Source organism: Carcharhinus amblyrhynchos, chromosome 4 (assembly GCF_965287045.1).
Source record: "Carcharhinus amblyrhynchos chromosome 4, sCarAmb.v2.hapA, whole genome shotgun sequence".
Lineage (NCBI taxonomy): Eukaryota > Metazoa > Chordata > Chondrichthyes > Carcharhiniformes > Carcharhinidae > Carcharhinus > Carcharhinus amblyrhynchos.
The window spans coordinates 46,979,389-46,996,690 of NC_137327.1; the positions used below are offsets into that span (position 1 = coordinate 46,979,389).

Here is a 17,302-nt window from a genome sequence, read left to right on the forward strand (position 1 = left end):
CCTTCCATGCTGGAGTAGGTGACATTTGCAACATCTTCCTGTTTTTATCCACTGTTGCAGGAGAATGTAAGAGCATTAGAACTAGGAGTCAAAATAGATCATTTGGCCCCTGATCTGATTGTGGCCATAACTCCACTTTCCTGTCTGGCTTCCATAACACTCGTCGATGTAAAAATTTGCCTAACTTCACCTTGAATATATTCATTGACCTAGCCTCTGCTGTCCTTGGGGTTGAGAATTCCAGAGTTTAGTGATCTGAGCAGAAATTCCTTCTCTCAGTCTTGGAGACCCCTTACTTTGACACTGTGCTGCCTGGTTCTACATTCCCTATGAGGGAAAACATTCAGCATCTAACCTGTCAAGCCCCCTCAGAATCACACAGGTTTCAATATGATCATCCATTGGATTCTATGATACAGGTTCAGTTTTTGCTCCTAAGAAAAGCCCGTTCATCTCTGGAATCAATTTGATAAATCTTCTCTGAACTACCTCGAATGCATTTGTACCCTCCCTGAAATAAGTAGATTAAAACTGTGCAAGTACATTTGGTGTGGTCTCAGTAATGCCCTGCACAGTTGTAGCAAGACTTCCATACATTTACACTCCATTCCATTCGCCTTTCTAATTACATGCTTCACCTCTATCTCTTTGTACCACATTTTCCATTTAAATAATATGTTGATTTTTTATTCTCCTTGCCAAAGTGAACAACCTCTCATTTTCCCACATTATACTACATCTAGCAGTTTTCTTTATATTCCTTTATCTGTGCTCCTTTGCAGACTCTGTGTGTCCTCACAATTTTTTTCAAACTGTCAGCACATTTGGCTGTAATACAGTTGATTCCTTCAACCAGATCATTAAGTTATATTGTCGTAGTTAAGCATCAAACCTGAGACACACCACAATTTACAGTTGACCAATCTGAAAATGACACATTTATCGTGACTGTTTCTTGCTTGTTACCTAATTCTTCATCCATGCTAAAATATTACTCCCTGACCATGAGCTGTTATCATGTGTAATAACTTTTTGCATGGTATGTTATTGAATGCCTTTTGGAAATCCATATACTCTTAATCTATTGGTTTCTCTCTTACCTCTATCCTGCTTGTTTCTTCTTCAAAGAAGTCCATTAAATTTAAAACTATGGCCAAAATTCTCTGGCCTTGCATTCCCTGCTACTGCTGCCAACAAGAATGGAGAATTTTGCACTCAACCAAAACACCATTCATTGCAGGGGGACAGGAGAATCCCGGCTGTGGATTAGGTCATAGAATTCCAGCCTGTATCCCTTTCATAAAACTACATTGACTCTGCATGATTTTATTATGACTTTAAATGTCCTACCAATACTTCCTTAATGGAAGTATGTCCCATGATAGATGTTAGGGTAACTGGCCTGTAGTTTTGTGTTTTCTGCGTCTTTTTTGATTTTGTTGTTTTCCAGTCCACTTAGACCTTTCGAAAACATAAAGAATGTTGGAAGATTACAACAAATGCATCCACTATCTGCACCACTTCTTTTAAGACCCTAGGTTTTAAAAGGCTGTCAGGTCCAGGGTATTTATCATTCATTAGTTCCCATTAGTTTTTCTAGTACCTTTTCTCTAGTGACAATGATTATTTTAGGTTTCCCCTTTCCATTTTCTCTTTGATTTTCCTCTATTGGGATGCTTTTGTGTCTTCGGCTATTCAAATCCTCTGCTATTTCTTTATTTCCCCAGTCTCGTCCTCTAAAGGACCAATGCTTATTTTAGCTCCTTTCTTTTTATGTCGTTGTAAAAGTTCTTATTTCTTTCTAATTTGCACTCCTATTCTAATTTCTCCTTTTAGGTCATCTTTTTGTTGATTTCCCAATCTTCTGGCCCACCATTATTCTTTGCAACATTGTATGCCTTTTTTTCCAATTTGATATGCTCCTTTGAGTTAGCCTTAGTTGGTGCATTGTTATAGCCTTTCTGAATAGAACGTATCTTTGTTGAGAGTTATTAAATATCTATTGCTTCACTACCTGCACTTCCTTAATAATTGATCCTGACATTTTCCCATGATAGACGTTAGGCAAACTGACCTGTAGTTTTGTGTTTTCTGTGATTTTAACTTGTAATGCAGCAAGACCTGAATAACATTCAGGTTTGGGCTAGTGTCATGTAACATTTCAACCACAAGTGTTAGGCAATGATCATCTGCAATAAAAGGGGGAATCTAAACATTTGCATTTAATAATTAACAGCAATACCAATCCCCCATTTTGATAGGTTATTATTGATCAGAAACTTAACTGAAACAGCCACATAAGTACTTTGGCTAGGCGAGCCCATCAGAGGTTGGAATTCTGTAGTCAGTAACTTACCGTCCCAAAAGCAAGTGCACCGTCTGTACGGCACAAGTCAGAAATGTGATGGAATATTCTCCACTTGTCTGAATGAGGTGTAGCTCCAACAACACTGATGAATCTCAACACCATCCAAGACAAAAGTTGCCTGCTAACTTGGCCCCCTACCCACCACCTTAAACATTCATTCCTTCAACACATATTGGCAGCAGCTTGTACTGTAGCAATTTGCCAAGGCTCCTTTAACTGCATTTCCCAAACTCTCAGCCTCTGTTACCTAAAAGAGCAAGGGTAGCAGGCACATGGGAGTAGCTTTGTCTCTAAGTACGCCTCAATCTCACCACCCTAACCTGAAAATGTTTTGCTGCTGCTTCACTATCACTGGGTCAAAGTCTTGGAACTTACTCCTGAACAGCACTGAGAGAATCAGTACACTATCTAAATGGGAGCAGTTACTTCGAGATTAGACGATAAATAGTAGCCTAGCCAGTGGTGCTCACACTCCAAAAATAAATGAATGAGGAAAAGGCTGGGGTTATTTTCCAAAGAGTAAATTAAATTAACATTTCAGCCGAATGTAATTCACTGAAAGAACTTATTTGATGGGAACAAACAGGAAAAGTTCTTAACATAATCATAAGGTGGATCACATACCCATTATAGATTGAAAGTAAATGGAAGAAAATTTGGCAGCTTCTATAATGAATATATCAGATTACCACCTAGGAGGTGAAGGTGAAATTTTTTCTCCCCAGTATTTGGGATATTTTTTCACATCGCTCCACTACATAGACATTGATATGTTGCCTTAGGAAAAAGGATATACTTTATTCTTGAGCCATTATGAAGACCCTTTGCATTCATCACTTGTGGAATATTCCAGTTTTGTTTAAGATATTAGTGCAGAAATTTAATCATGTGAATTGGAGCATGATTCTGGTGCAGTGCCTACTGCACAATAATGAGGATGGTGGCAGAATTACAACAAATTGGCTTAGTACCAGTTATAGCTCCAGAGCCAGCTCACCAGTCAGAGCACAGCAACAAGATCAACCAGTTTGAATACTGGTCAAGGTATTTGAGAGAGCGCAGGATAGATAGTCTGCAACTGGAAGCGAGGGTGCACAGGAACAGAATCAGGAAAAGTACCCAGTTGCAACACATCTGACTAGAGATTAGTTAATTAAAAAATAAGTAACTAATCAAAAAATACAACTAGAACTATAAAATTTAATACTGGCATTCATACTTAAGTTTGAAAGAGAAAAACATGATCTATAAACTTAATAGACTGAAATAGGGATGTAAGGATCCAATGGTCTAGATCACAGAAGCGTGCTCACTGTGGACCTAAAAATGATTCAACGCTACAGTTAAGAAAGCCCAGCAACGTCTCTACTTTCCCAGAAAACTGAGGAAATTTGGCATGTCAGCTATGACTCTCACCAACTTTTACAGATGCACCATAGAAAGCATTCTTTCTGGTTGTATCACAGCTTGGTATTGGCTCATGTTCTGCCAAAGAACTGAAGAAACTACAAAAGGCCGTGTATGCAGCCCGATCCATCACGCAAACCAGCCTCCCATCCATAGACTGTCTCTACTTCCCGCTGTTTTGGCAAAGCAGCCGGCATAATTAAAGACCCCACGCACCCCAGTCATTCTCTCTTCCACCTTCTTCCATCAGGAAGTAGATTAAAAAAATCTGAGATCACGTATCAACCGACTCGAGAACAGCTTCTTCCCTGCTGCTGTCAGACTTTTGATGGACATACCTTGCATAAAGTTGATCTTTCTCTACACTCTAGCTACAACTGTAACACTCCATTCTGCACACTCTCGTTTCTTTCTCTGTGAACGGTATGCTCTGTATAGCATGCAACAAAAAAATTTTTCATCATGCTAATACACATGACAGTCAATCAAATCAAATGTTGAACGTATGAAAATTGGGAAGTAATGCCTTTGTGAAATTTGTGAAGGACACACCTTGTCTATGGTTAGTTTCTTCAGGCGCTCAGCAGCCAAACCAGTCCTTAAGCAGTCCTTCAAGAGACTGCTGGAGGCTAACCCCAGAAAGGGAAGTTTTAATATTTTACTTAATGTGGTGGGTAGAGGCTGGCTCCATTATAAATTGGTGGAATGCAGCCAACCACAGTGCATGGTGGTCCTCGTTAGGTGTGTTGTAGTGCACCTGGATCATGCCCTAATTCAAGTGCAATCAAATTTTTAAGCTTATATTTTAACTACAGTTTTAACATTTCAGAAATGATTAATGTAAACAAGATTACATCATCAGAAGTGGATGGTTCTGTGATTTTATTAGCAGATTATACATTTCCAGGATTTTCCCACTTATTTTTCTAAATATTTAAGATTTTAAACTTTTTGTGGTAATGTGGCCAATGCAAAATCAAAATAATTGATTCATTCAGTCTCAATTACAGTGTGGAGTGTTATGTTTATAAATTAGATATTTAAATTGTTGTTTTCTTATTTGCTTTTGCTTAAGTTTGTTGACCTAACTGGAAGAGGTTGACATTATTTATGTCTTCAGAAGCTGGCTAGGGACATGCCGCCTACCGTTGACTGAAGATGTATCTCAGATGTGTGCAGTTTGTGTATTTCTGGATCGACATGACAGCCTCTATCAGCCTGTAAAAGATGCTATGCGACTGTACCTACAAAAAAGGAAAAAGGAGACAATTGAATCAAGCTGTAATATAAGTAAGTTGATTTAAAATGCAATACTTCTTTCACACTGTAAGATGTAACCCATCTTAGGTTACGGCTCAAGCATGAGAATTCAGAACAATCAGTTGGCTATACTCACCTCAAATACTAATGAATACTAAGTTTGGCAGGAATACTAATTAACAATACAATAGATCCATTAGCAATACAGCTGTTACTCACAAATACATTACAAACCTCCCAGTGAGGGTTCACCTCTCGCTAAGCATACTCTTCAGCAACTGACCAAACTGCTCAACTTAAGCACTGAATATCTCTGCATTCAACCAGGGATCAGACTATTTTGAATTTGGTAATAGGTAACAAGGCAGATTTAGTAAACAATTTCAAAGTAATAGATTCTTTAGGAAATGATGACCATAAAAAGGCATTCAGTTTGAGTGAGAAATTTGGGCCAGAAACAAATGTACTAAACTTAAATAAGGGTAATTACAAAGGAATGAGGACATATGCTGGAGTGGACTGGGAAAGGAGTTTAATAGAAAAGACAGTTGATTAACAATGGCAGATATTTATAAAAAATAATTCATGGTTCACAACAAAGATATATCCTACTGGGGAAGGAGGATTCAAGGAAGTAGATAAATATTAACCAGCGAAGTTAGGAGTAGTGTTAAACTGAAAGAAAAAAGTGTGGTGAAGATTAAAGGTAAGCCAGAGGATTGGGAAAGTTTTAAAAACCAACGAAAGATGACCAAAAATAATCAAGGAGAAGATTTGAGGGTAAATTAGTAAGTAATGTAAAAATGGACAGTAAGAGATTCTTTAAAAAATGAAAAGGAAGAGAGAGGCCAAAGTGAACATTGGCCCCTTAGAGAATGAGACTGGGGAAATAATAATGGAGAGCCATGAAATGGCAGAGGAATTAAATAAGTTATTTGTCTCTGTCTTCATGGTGAAAGACACTAATAACAGCCCAAAATACTTTACAGAACTCCTACATAGGATCTCCATTAAATTCCTACAGTGGGAAAGAAGGCCTTTTGGCTTATTGAATTTGCACCAACTCTCTGAAAGAGCCAAAGCTGGAGAGGAAATAAAAACAATAATTATCACTGGGGAAGAAGTACAAGTGAAACTCACTTGGGGAAAAACAGTAAGTCTCTTGGGCCTGATAGGTTGAATCCTACGATATTAAAGGAAGTAGTTGCAGAGATAGTGGATGCACTGGTCATAATTAAGAAGCCTTAAATTCTAGAAAAGTCCCAGAGAATTGGCAAATTGTCAGTGTAACAACGAAGAACAACCCAGCACGGGAAACAGGCCCTTCAGCCCAACGAGCCCGCGCTGCCATCTTAACAAAGCATTTTCCTACACCTACCTTGCCCCGTGTGTATGCGAATGGTACCCCTATTGTAACCAGGTTCAGGGGAGAATAGTGTAGGGACAATTTGGTACACCAATCAGCCTAAGAGCACATCTTTGGGGTGTGGGAGGAAACCGGAGCACCCGGAGGAAACCCACGCAACCACAGGGAGAGTGCGCGAACTCCCACAGACACTGGCCCAAATCCATGTATCTGCACAGCTAGCAGTGATTGTCACTGAGCTGTTGTGGTGCCCATCTGCTGGTCCAGGTTTAAGCACACACAACAATGTGAAGTACTAGGCCACTCTCGAAACATCCAAGAGCAGCCCACGCACGACCCACTGTGTGCATGCCCCTCGTTAGACAACAAGGCGGACCGACACACCTGTGGATTAAAAGAGACAAAATATTAACATTTGTATTACATTTCCAGTATCATCCCGAGGCTCTGACCCTTTTTAAAACCATCTCCTATAACCCTCCATCCCTGTTTCACTCATGTGCCTATCTAAGTAAACCTTAAACAAGTCCAGCGTGCCTGCCTCCACCACCTTACTTGGTAGTGCATTCCATACCCCCACGACCCTCTATGTGAAAAACCTCCCTCTAGTATCCAAATTATACTTCTACCCCCTCACCCTTAGCTCGTGACCCCTCGTGATATTTGTCTCCAATCCAGGAAAAAGCCTGCCACTGTTGACTCTATCTATACCCTTCATTATTTTATACACCTCTATCAGATCCCCCCCTTAATCTCCGTCTTTCTAAGGAGAAGAGCCCCAGTTTTTCCAATCTTTCCTCATAACCCAGTCCTTCCATACCAGGCAGCATCCTGATAAACCTACTCTGTCCGGGGTCTCCACGTCCTTCCGGTAGTAAGGTGACCTGCACACAGGTGGCTCAGGTCTAATGGTTGTTTTCCGCTGACTGAAGCAGCAGTGAAACTCAGCGTCTACCTGGGCCACTGAGCAGTCCTCTTCAGGAACGCGCTGCTCACCTCCGTAGAATAAGGAAGGGGCTAGAAAAGGTGCCTTAAACGTTGCCTGCTACACTACACCTTGTGGGTATGCCGGCGTTGGACTGGCGTAAACACAGTAAAAAGTCTGACAACACCAGGTTTTAGTCCAACCTATTTATTTGATAATATTCTCACTAGCTTTCGAGGGGACAGCCTCTTCGTCAGGTGAATGGAGAGTTCTGGCCTCAGACAGAGCATATAAAGCACAGACAGTTTAGAGATTACTGATACTGATTAAAATTTAATCAGTAATCTCTAAACTGTCTGTGCTTTATGTGCTCTGTCTGAGGCCAGAACTCTCCATTCACCTGACGAAGAGGCTGTCCCCTCGAAAGCTAGTGAGAATATTATCAAATAAATAGGTTGGACTAAAACCTGGTGTTGTCAGACTTTTTACTACACTACACCTTGGCAGTTTACCGCAACTGCCAGGGATCCCATCTTGCGGTCGAACAAACAAAATAAAACACAAGATGTCACCACTCACCATTGGCACTTGGAAAGTGCGCATGCTTTTGGACAACCCTACAGCAGACAGATCAGAGAGAAGAACAGCCTTAGTTGCCAGAGAGCTTGCAAGATACAACATTGACATTGCAGCCCTGAGTGAAACTTGTCTTGCCAACGTAGGTCAGTCGACTGAAACTGGAGGTGGATACACTTTTTTTTTCTGGAGCGGTTGCGGCAGCGATGACCGTCGTGATGTTGGAGTTGGATTCGCTGTCAGGAGTCACCTTGTTCGGAAACTTGCTAGTCTACCCAAGGGCACAAACGACTGGCTTATGACATTATAGCTTCCACTGCAGAACAGAAGTCGAGCCACCCTGATCAGCGCCTATGCCCCCACAATGAACAACCCGGACGAGATGAAAGACAAGTTCTACAAAGGACTAGACGCCCTACTAATCAGTAGTGAGCAGTACCAACAAGCTGATCTTGCTTGGCAATTTCAATGCAAAAGTAGGGTGTGACTATGCAATCTGGCAGGGAGTCATTGGGAGGCATGGAGCGGGCAAGTGTAACAGTAATGGCCTACTCCTAATGAAGGTCTGTGCAGCACATGACCTCCTCATCACCAACACAACTTTCTGTCTGCCTACTTGTAACAAGACCCCTTGGATGCACCCCCGCTCTAAGCATTGGCATCTTATCGACTGTATCATTGTTAGGAGAAAAGATAGGCAGGATGTCAGAGTGATCAAGGCCATGTGTAGTGCTGACTGCTGGACAGTTCACAGGCTTATTGTCTCCAAAATGAGGCTCCGCATCAGACCCAAGAGGTGACCACAGGGAAGCAAAATTATGAAAAAAAATCAATGTGGCAAGCATAGCTTCAGCACTGGCTGAAGACTTAGAAATCAAGCTTGCTGACCTACACCTCACAGGCAGCCATGAAGATGTCTGGGAACGCCTTAGTGCAGATGCTGTCCATACATCTGCATTGAAGATGCTCGGGCCCTCTACCCGCAAGCAGCATGACTGGTTTGATGAGAATGATGAGGAGATACAGGCTCTACTTGTTGAAAAGCGCCATCTTCATCGGGCCAGTCAGAATGACCCATCATCAGCCGCCAAGAAAAATGCTTTTACTAGTGCTCGCAGCACAGACCAAAATAAACTGCATAAAATGCAGGATGCCTGGCTGAGCGCCAAGGCAGATGAAATACAGGGATACGCTGACAGAAACGACTTGAAATGGTTCTACGAAGCCCTCAACACTCTCTAGGGACTTCAGTCTCTCTTCCCCTCCTGAGTACAGATGGTACAACTCTCATTATAAAGAGGGCTCGGATCCCAGTCACCAATGGCGTCAAACAGGGCTGTGTGCTGGCACCCATACTGTTCAACATGATGTTTACTGCCATGCTGAATGATGCCTTCCAGGACAGTGTTGCTGGAATCAGTCTCAAGTACAGAGTGGATGGGAAGCTCTTCAACCTGAGGAGACTTCAAGCTATTACCAAAGTGAAGGAGACTGTTCTGAGAGACTTCCTCTTTGCTGATGACTGCGCCCTGTATACTGGTTCAGAGCCAAAGATGCAAGTCAGTATGGACAGATTTTCCACAGCTTGTGACAACTTTGGACTCACCATCAACATTAAAAAGACTGAAGTCATGCACCAACCTGCTCCTCATGCACCGTACACAAAACTCATAATCACAATCAAAGGGCAGAAACTACAGGCAGTGGACCAGTTTTCTTACCTTGGCAGCACCCTCTCCCAAGCAGTGACTTAATCAGCCATGATCTTATTGAATGGTGGGGCAGGCCCGAAGGGCTAGATGGCCTACTCCTGCTCCTGTTTCTTAAGTTGATGCAGAAGTTAACTGCAGAATAGCAAAAGCAAGTTCTGCTTTTGGTAGACTGTGCTCCACTGTATGGGAACATCGAGGAATCAGCCCAGCAACAAAACTGAAGGTTTACAACGCTGTGGTACTCACTACCCTCCTGTATGCCTGTGAAACGTGGACTGTGTAGCGAAGTCATGCAAGACAGCTTAATCATTTCCACATGACTTGTCTTCGCAGAGTATTACGCATCAGATGGCAAGACAAAGTACCAGACGCTGAAGTTCTCTCTAGAGCAAGTCTACCATCAGTGCACACATTGATGAGAGCGCAGATCCAGTGGGCAGATGATGTCATCTGTATGTCAGACGAACGTATAGCCACTCCTTTTTGGGGAACTCTCTGCTGGAAGATGCTCGCATGGAGGGCAGAAGAAACGTTTCAAAGACACACTCAAGGCCTCCCTGAAGTCGCTTGACATAGACACAACCACCTGGGAAACACTGGCACAAAACCACCCTACGTGGTGCTGCCTCATCCACAAAGGCTGTCAAGCTTACGAAGCAAGGTGTATTGCTGAAGCACAACTTAAGCACAAGCTGCGCAAGTCCAGAGCCACTAGCACAACAACTACAGTGCCTACACAAGTCTGTCCAATATGTGCCAGGACATTTCGTGCCCGAATTGGCCTGATCAGTCACCTCAGCCAGCCTCAAAATGACTAATGGTGTCGAGGTCCTCATCAATGACGATGGATGAACAACAACATATGTTGTGAAGACCTGTGGTCTCAACATTGATCTTTGTGGCATTCCACTAGTTGGCACCCTCCAATCTGAAGAAGACCTCTTTATTGTTCCTTGTTAGTTAAGTAATTCTTTAGCATGCCAGAATATTACTCCAACACCATGAGCTCCTATCAAGTCTAGTAGCCTTTTGTGCGGCATCTCATCAATTGCTTTTTTGAAAATCCAAATATACAACAATGACTTGTTCTCCTCTATCTACTCTGGCTGATACTTCCTCAAAGAACTCTAGTAAATTTGTCAACACTCTTGATACGTTGGAATAGCAGCAGGAGCTCAAGATTCAGCAAAACTCAGAAGTCACGATTTCCGATTCATGCCCGTAACGGGAATGAACCTGATTTTAATATATTTAAAATAATTAAAGACTCCCTTTGCATATATTCCTTTCTTGGTGTAATTTCAAACTTCACCGACGTGATGTCTCATTGGTCAAGTTTACAACAGGTTCACCCAGATGTGAATGTCTTGTTGGGAACCTCCCAGCGGTGTGCAAGTATAGCCCCCAGGGGAGAGGGACATGGTCAGAGCAGTGTCCTGGTATTGTCTGGCACAGGTTGGCACAGTCTTTCTTTGCAGCTTTAAAACACTTTGGACCACTTAAGACAGATGAAGAATTTCCATCTTTTAAAATGCATTCAGTCATGCCAATTGATTGTCTATGTTTCCAGTCATCATGCTTTTGTGTACATGAAGCTTTTCCAAAGATCTAACTCGATATTAATGCAAAATATAGTTTAAAACTACGTCTCTATTGGTTTTGACGTGATTTTTTACAACTTGTGTCTTTTGTTAAACATTCCACAACCCCAAAGAGTTTTATTAAACTAGTAGCTCTTGTAGCTGTTAACAGATTATATTGCCAGATTATACAGTGTATGCTGGTCAGATTTGGTTAGTTTCTGTTCACCTGTATGTAGCCAGCAGCAATCTGGCTATATACAGGTGAACAACCTCTAGTTTTGATCAAAAATTTCAATTCAAGTATTACTGTCTCTTACCATAGTTAGTCTAATAACATCAGGTTAAAGTCCAACAGGTTTATTTGGTAACACAAGCTTTCGGAGCGCTGCCCCGGAGTACCTCACCCGATGAAGGGGCAGTGCTCCGAAAGCTCGTGCTACTAAATAAACCAGTTGGACTTTAACCTGGTGTTGTGAGATTATTTATTGTGCTTACTCCAGTCCAGCGCCAGCAACTCCGCATCATGTCTCTTACCATGCAACAGTGATATGAAACAGGCAGATGTTTCTGCGTTTATGTACGCATTTAAATTCAAGCAACTTCCTAACACTGATTCATAACCCTTAAATTGTATTTTAAGGTTCTTTGGATGATTGTTGGACTGCTGATGTACACAGCCATACTCTTCATCAAATTGTGAAAGTTTATGTGGGAAATTATTGGTATGCCACTTACCTGAATACGTTCTTAAAGGTATGTTTGTCCTTTCTTTTAACAATCTGTTTGGCATACATCCTAACACTGTTTATCATTTGTATTATCATATAATATTTATGTAACAAACATTTATGTTTTCTGGGGTAATAATCAGTTTATCACTAGCATTAGTACCATGAAAACAGCTGAAACTGAAAAAAATGTATTATCATTTAGATTACAAAATTTTCATTGTTTTCATGATTGTCAGTTTCAAAGTTGATTTATTATTTTGATACGTCAACTCTGAGATTATTAGAATCAAAGTGGCATGGGTCTGTGCTTCCCTTAGGTGGAGCTATAATTAGGGGCAGAAGCCAGATCTGCTAGGTTTGCCCCATATGAGAAATAACAGACTAGCACAATTAGTATGCCAAGCATTAAAGGGGTGAACTCCACGATCTGTCTCCTGAATTTTATGCTGGGGAGCCATATGTTCAATGGGAACAGGGGCACGATAATTGACTAAATATTTTAAAGACTGTACTGCTTTCGTGTTTATAACTAAGAGTCAGTATTCCAAGGTCATTTTGTTAATCATCATTAAATAGATCACTTACTCGAGACTTCTAAAAAAAGACAAATATTGCAGTTCTTATTGAAACTATTTATTACTTCAAATCCTTTTGACACATTTTTCAAAATGGCAGTATTTCCTGTCTATGTGTAAATCCTTAAATAGATTCCTGGCCATGTGTTAACTTCACTGAGGTTGCAACATATTACAGAATCCACTTCTAAGTTTTTTAGATTTTTCTTAAAGCTTTCAAAGTGTTCAGAGATTTTTCCAAAGTTACTCATATATTCTGCCAAACAGCTGCTATTCAGAAGAGTTGCAGGATGGCATTGATTGGGATTTGATTATTGAAGAGTGTGTGACATTTAGGAAGCATAGGAAGTTATGAAAAGGTGGAGCAGTGGTTCTGTTAATTAGAGATGACATTAGTACAGTAGAGAGTGATTTTACAAAAGAACTTACATAAGAAATAGGAGCAGGAGTAGGCCATCTAGCCCTTCGAGCCTGCCCCGCCATTCAATAAGATCATGGCTGATCTGTCGCTGCTCAGTTCCACTTTCCCGCTTTCTCCCCATAACCCTTAATCCCCTCTCTTATCAAAAACCCATCAACCCGCGTCTTAAAATTATTTAGCGAGGCAGCCTCCACCACTTCAACGGGCAGAGAATTCCAGAAATTCACCACCCTTTGAGGGAAGAAGTTCCTCCTCAACTCCGTTCTAAACCGCCCCCCTTTTATCTTGAGGCTGTGCCCCCTAGTCCTACTGTCTTTTTTGAGCGGGAAGAGTCTCTCCACCTCTATCCTATCCATCCCATTCATCATCTTATACGTCTCAATGAGATCTCCCCTCATTCTTCTAAACTCTAATGAGTACAAGCCCAGTTTATTCAGCCTCTCCTCATAGCTCAACCCCCTCAACTCTGGTATCAGCCTAGTAAACCTCCTCTGCACTCCCTCCAAGGCCAAAATATCTTTGCGCAGGTGCGGCACCCAAAACTGCACACAGTACTCCAGCTGCGGCCTCACCAATGCCCTATACAGCTGCAGCAAGACCTCCCTACTTTTATATTCAATCCCCCTCGCTATGAAGGCCGGCATCCCATTCGCCTTCCTGACCACCGGCTGCACCTGCAAGCTGGGTTTTTGCGACTCATGCACAAGGACCCCGAGGTCCCTCTGCACCGTCGCCTGCTGCAGTTTTTCGCCCCGTAAGTAATAGTCCTTCCTACCATTCTTCCTACCAAAGTGGACCACCTCACACTTGCCAACATTAAATTCCATTTGCCATTTCCTGGCCCATTTGCCCAGCCTATCTAGATCCTTCTGCAGACTCTCCACACCCTCCGCACAATTTGCCTTTCCCCCAATCTTGGTGTCATCAGCAAATTTTGACACCCTACACTCGGTTCCCTCCTCCAGATCATCTATATAAATGGTAAAAAGCTGAGGCCCCAGCACCGACCCCTGGGGCACTCCACTAGTCACCATCCGCCAATCCGAATAGCACCCGTTGACCCCCACTCTCTGCCTCCTATTTGACAACCAATCCTCTATCCACGCTAACACCCTACCCTCAACTCCATGTCCCTTGACCTTCTGCAATAACTTCTTGTGAGGCACTTTGTCAAACGCCTTCTGAAAATCTAGAAAGACCACATCCACCGGCTCTCCTCTATCCACCGCCCTAGACACATCCTCATAGAACTCCAGTAAATTTGTCAGACACGACTTCCCTTTAATGAAACCGTGCTGCGTCTGCTCTATCAAGCAATTCCCTTCAAGATGCCTCGCAATTTCCTCCTTAATGACAGATTCTAACATTTTACCTACCACAGACGTTAAACTAACCGGCCTATAATTCCCCGCCTTTTGCCTGGCACCCTTCTTAAACAACGGTGTAACATTAGCCGTTTTCCAATCATCCGGCACTTGCCCGGAATCCAGCGACGTCTGGAAAATAACCACCAAGGCATTCGCTATCACCTCCGCCATTTCTTTCAGAACCCTCGGATGCATTCCATCCGGTCCTGGGGACTTGTCCACAATCAGTCCCTCCAGTCTGTCGAGCATCGCCTCTCTAGTAACAGTAATGTCATTAAGACCCTCCAGTCCTACCACCTTTCCATCGCTAACACCCGGCAAATTATTCACGTCCTCCTCCGTGAAGACAGAAACAAAAAAGTTATTCAATACCTTAGCCATATCCTCATCCCCTACCACTAGGTCCCCTTTCTCATCCTCTAAAGGACCAACATTCACCCTAGCCAGCCTCTTCCTTTTTATATATTTATAAAAACTCTTGCTATCCTTTTTTATATTAAGCGCTAGCCCAGCTTCATAGTTTCTCCTACCCTTCTTTATCAACTTCTTTGTCAATCTTTGTTGACATTTAAACCTCTCCCAATCCTCTTCTCGCCCACTACTCTTAGCTACTCTAAATTCCTCCGCTTTTAATTTAACACTTTCCTTCACCTCCTTCGTTATCCACGGCTTATTACCTCTCTTCCTACTATCCTTTTTGACCATCGGAATAAATTTCCGCTGAGCACCAAGAAAGATCTCCTTAAAGATCCTCCACTGCTCCTCAACAGACCCTCCCTCTAACGCGCTCCCCCAGTCCACATTCGCCAATTCTTCTCTCATCCTACCGTACTCCCCTCTATTCAAACAGAGGACGCGTGTCCGGGAACCCACTTTCTCCTCCTCCATCTGCACCACAAACTCCACCATACAATGATCACTCTCCCCAAGAGGATCCTTCACCACAAGGTCCCTAATTCTACCCGCCTCATTACATAGCACCAGATCCAAGATAGCTCGCTCCCTCGTCGGCTCCAACACACACTGTTCGAGGAAACTATCCCAGCAGCATTCCAAGAACTCTTCCTCGAGCCCCCCGTGTCCAACATGGGTCGACCAATCAACATGCAGATTGAAATCCCCCATAACTACGGCCATCCCATTCCTGCACGCCGCACTTATTTGCGCGTTAACAGCCCGCCCCACCTCCAGATCATTATTCGGGGGCCTATAGATGACACCCACCAGCGTCTTCCTCCCTTTGCTGTTCCTAATCTCCACCCACAACGATTCCACCCTCTGCTCCTTGGCTCCAATATCATCCCTTGCTACCACCGTGATGCTATCCTTAATCAGCAGAGCTACGCCCCCCCTTTTCCCTCCTGCCTATCCTTCCTAAACACTTGATAGCCCTGTACATTCAGCTCCCAGTCCCTGTCACCCTGCAGCCACGTCTCTGTAATGGCCAGCAGATCGTATCCATTTGTGTCGATTTTCCAGGCAGTTTGGATAGAAATGAGGAGTGATAATGATGGCAAGAAAGTTACTTGTGGGAGTGGTATACAGGACTCCTAACAGTAATTATTACATAAGAACATAAGAAATAGGAGCAGGAGTAGGCCATCCAGCCCTTCGAGCCTGCCCCGCCATTCAATAAGATCATGGCTGATCTGTCGCTGCTCAGTTCCACTTTCCCGCCCTCTCCCCATAACCCTTAATCCCCTCTTCTATCAAAAACCCATCAACCCGCGTCTTAAAAATATTTAGCGAGGCAGCCTCCACCACTTCAACGGGCAGAGAATTCCAGAGATTCACCATTATTATTATTATTATTATTATTATGACATGGTTAGATAGGCTATGAAAGACAAAATAGTGGCAGTTTGTCAGAAAGGTACAGTGATTATCATAGGACATTTTAAACTGGAAAAGTCAAATGGGCAAAGGTAGAAGTGGATGACAAATTCATAGAATGTTTTTAGGATAACTTAGATCAGTCACTCCGGAGCCAAGCAGGGACTAGATCTGGTAATATGCAATGAGATAGGATTAATTAATTAACTTATGATGAATGTGCCCCTAGGTAGAAACGGTCATAATATAATTGAATTTTACGTTCAGCTTGAGGGAAAGAAGAGTGGTCCAAAACTAGTATTTTAAACTTAAATAAGTACAATTATGAAGGCATGAAAGCAGAGCTAGCAAAAATGAACTGGCAGTTTAGGTTAAGGGATAGATCAACAGAAATGCAATGGAAGACTTTTAAGGGAATATTTCAGTGTACACAAAATAAATACATTCCAAAGAGAAAGAAAAATGCCAAGGGGAGGACCCACCATCTGTGGTTAACTAAAAAAGTTAAAAGATAGTTTGAACTTAAAGAAAAACATAAAATTGCATAAGATTGATGCAGGTAAGAGGATTGGGCAGAGTATAAAAATCAGCAAAGAATAACTAAATGATTAATAAGGAGGGAAACAAATTAGAGTATTAACGAAAACTAGCTAGAAATATAAAGACAGATAGTAAGTTGCTACAGACATTAGGAAAAGATTGAAATCTGGACCTATTGAAAATGAGTCTGGGAATTAATAATAGAAAATGGGGAAATGGGAGATTAATTAAATAGGGAGTTTGCACTGGTCTTTGATATTGAGGATATAAGTAACATCTCAGAAATAGCTGTAAATCAGGAATTGGAAGGGAAGGAGGAACTCAAGAAAATGACATACCAGGAAAATGGCTTGTCAATCTGCAGTTCCAACAATTTGCTAAGTCTTGCCTGGACCCTGATGGGTCTTAAAAGAAGTGGAGTAGATAGTTCATCAGGTCAGTCAAGGGTCATCCTGACTCAAAACGTTGGTTCTAATCTCTCTTCACAGATGCTGTCAGATCTGCTGAGATTTTCCAGCATTTTCAGTTTTTGTTTCATTTTCCAGCATCCACAGTATTTTGCTTTTATCTGAAGTAAATAGTTAATACGTTGGCTTTAATTTTCCAAAATTCATAAGATTGGAAAAGAGCTAATGCAA

General features: G+C 42.1%; 1 protein-coding gene across 1 annotated transcript in view; it reads left to right on the plus strand.

Annotated features, from left to right (window-relative positions):
• LOC145342571 (BTB/POZ domain-containing protein KCTD19-like) overlaps nucleotides 1–17,302 on the plus strand; it is a 108,132-nt gene that overhangs the window by 28,269 nt on the left and 62,561 nt on the right. The window contains exons 6-7 of the mRNA XM_080188126.1: nucleotides 4,896–5,065; nucleotides 11,838–11,950. Of these exons, the coding sequence (XP_080044252.1) occupies nucleotides 4,896–5,065; nucleotides 11,838–11,950 (283 nt within the window). The remainder of the gene's footprint in view (nucleotides 1–4,895; nucleotides 5,066–11,837; nucleotides 11,951–17,302) is intronic.